The 2,647-nt window shown below is 40.4% G+C and overlaps 1 protein-coding gene across 1 annotated transcript in view; it reads right to left on the bottom strand.

Moving 5' to 3' along the window:
* The window catches only part of cpne4a (copine IVa), a 35,083-nt gene that overhangs the window by 16,435 nt on the left and 16,001 nt on the right, over positions 1-2,647 (bottom strand). Inside the window, exons 5-6 of the mRNA XM_037980499.1 lie at positions 1,380-1,454; positions 1,149-1,232 (exon numbers count right to left, since the gene is read on the bottom strand). Coding sequence (XP_037836427.1) covers positions 1,149-1,232; positions 1,380-1,454 — 159 coding nt within the window. The remainder of the gene's footprint in view (positions 1-1,148; positions 1,233-1,379; positions 1,455-2,647) is intronic.

The following is a 2,647-nucleotide window of genomic DNA, read 5'->3' as shown; positions in this document are numbered from 1 at the left end:
TCTACAGATGTTTATACGGATGTGTCTACAGATGTTTCTACAGATGTTTATACAGATGTGTCTACAGATGTTTCTACAGATATTTCTACAGATGTTTCTACAGATGTGTCTACAGATGTGTCTACAGATGTTTCTACAGATGTTTATACAGATGTGTCTACAGATGTTTCTACAGATGTTTCTACAGATGTGTCCACAGATGTTTATACAGATGTTTATACAGATGTGTCTACAGATGCTTCTACAGATGTTTATACAGATGTTTATACAGATGTGTCTACAGATGCTTCTACAGATGTGTCTACAGATGTGTCTACAGATGTGTCTACAGATGTGTCTACAGATGCTTCTACAGGTGTGTCTCCAGATGTTTTTCTACAGATGTTTCTACAGATGTGTCTACAGATGCTTCTACAGATGCTTCTACAGATGTGTCTACAGATGTTCATCCAGATGTTTCTCTAGATGTTTCTCCAGATGTGTCTACAGATGTTCATCCAGATGTTTCTACAGATGTTTCTACAGATGTGTCTACGGATGTTTCTACAGATGTTCATCCAGATGTGTCTCCAGATGTTTCTACAGATGTGTCTACAGATGTGTCTCCAGATGTTTCTACAGATGTATCTCCAGATGTTTATACAGATGCTTCTACAGATGTGTCTACAGATGCTTCTACAGATGTTCATCCAGATGTTTATTCAGGGTTTACAGCTGTGGTAAGTCCTAACTGACCTTACAGACATATTCAGACATTTTGAGGTGGGGTTCTGTGGAAAGGTCATGAACAGTAAATATCTTACCTGCTGTAGATAGCTCTTTGAATCCTGAATGGACTGATGAGCTAAGGGCTAGTCTTGAAACAATTCATACGCATTTCATAAACTTTTACTTTGTCAGATTAAAACTTTATGAAATATGTTTTAATCCAGTCATATTAAACTCTTTCTACAAACTGAGGTGGTTCATCTGCAGCAGGTAAGATATTTACTGCAGGTTTAAACTCATGTCTCCTGATTTCTGTTATTTCAGTCAGACTGAAAACCTTTTTCTGTCTCCTTTACAGTTTAATTTAAGAGTTTAATTTGTTCTAAAGTAGAGCTGTGTCATTCTTCCTTGAGTGGTTTTATGTTTCTGTGTTTTAGTACCTCGGTTCTGTAGACGAGCTGCATCGTGGCGTCATCGTTCACCCTGTAGATCTCCAGGAACGGATCCGACTTACTGAAAAAGTCCTGAACAAACAAAAAGTTCTGTTTTATTATCCAGTGGAGTAAATGGACCATTTCAACTGTTTAAACTGACAGGAGAACAACCTGATAAATATGTCTGTAAAGGAAAAGAAAGCAAACATTTGGAAAACTTTGAATTCTTGTTTTCACCTTGTCGTCCAGCTTCCTGGCGCTGAAGGAGAGCTCGATGTAATCATCGTTCCCCGTCAGCTCCTCGGCCGTGATCTGAAGACAAACAAAGTTCCTTTGATCCGAGTCGAGGACGCCGTCATTAAGTCCACAACAAACACTGAATATTCAGATCAGGAGCAGAGACAACAAACGATCCAGCGTCCTCAGAGACTTCCTGCAGAACAACTCAAATTCTCCTGTTTGCCATCAAAGGCTCCAAAAAAAGGCTGAAGAAAAACAAAATGCAAGGATTTACAAATCTCAAAAACTCATATTTTATTCACAATGAAACAGAAACAGATCAAATGTTGAAACTCAGAAACTGAACTATTTTTAATAAAAATAAAATCAGGCAATCTGAGTCTGCCGTCTGTAACCAGGAAGTCAGAAACATCTGGAGGAACATTTCTAACTGATGAGGTTAATCCTGCAGATCAGACCAGCTTTGAGAGGCTGAGATCTCTGAGGTCAAAGGTCGGTTTCCAGAATCGGGTTCAGAAGACGTGCGGGCTGAGAGCGAAGACACGCAGTTTGTAAGAAGACAGATTTTAAATTACATTCTGCTGTTCACAGGGAGGCTGAAACAGATGAAACCTGATCTACATGAAGTTCCTGTCAGCTGCTGCGTTCTGAATTAACTGTAAGACTTTAAAAGGCCTTCCAGTAACTGGATCTACAGGTGAGGAAGAAGCTGTTTCTACGTTTACAGCTGGTGAAAAAAGGGGAAAGCCTGTTTTAATATGTAGATTAAAGGAAAAGTCTTGTTCAAAATCACTCTGAGCTTCTCCACAGAAGAATCGGGAGGAAAATTTGACCTCAAAGACTTAGAAAGAAAAACAAAAAGACTAAAATAAAAGCTGGGATTTTTTTTTCTGCAACAGGAGCTGCTTCCTGCTCAAAAATCCTTTCAAAATAAATCCCCATGAAGCGTTTCATGTGTGCAGCGAGGTGCAGAGGATTTTCAGCTCCGACTCGGAGAGACTCGGAGAGTCTCCATAGCTGCTCGCTCTGTGTTTCCTCCTGTTGGCTCTTAGAGAGGACAGATCTGTCCAACATGGCGGCGACGGCGGATGCGCTCGGGGACGTAATGAGGCGTCTACATATTTATGTTTGTTCAATATCGACCAGTCAGGACCAGATAATCCAGTCAGACCCATCGGCCATGGAGACTTACGAATTGTTTTGAGGCTCAAACCGCTTAAACGAGTCCTCTATCAGTGGTTCTAGCGCTGCCATAGTAGCTAATA

Source organism: Kryptolebias marmoratus, linkage group LG16 (genome assembly GCF_001649575.2).
Source record: "Kryptolebias marmoratus isolate JLee-2015 linkage group LG16, ASM164957v2, whole genome shotgun sequence".
In the NCBI taxonomy this organism is placed as follows: domain Eukaryota; kingdom Metazoa; phylum Chordata; class Actinopteri; order Cyprinodontiformes; family Rivulidae; genus Kryptolebias; species Kryptolebias marmoratus.
This window is presented reverse-complemented; position numbering and strand designations above follow the sequence as displayed.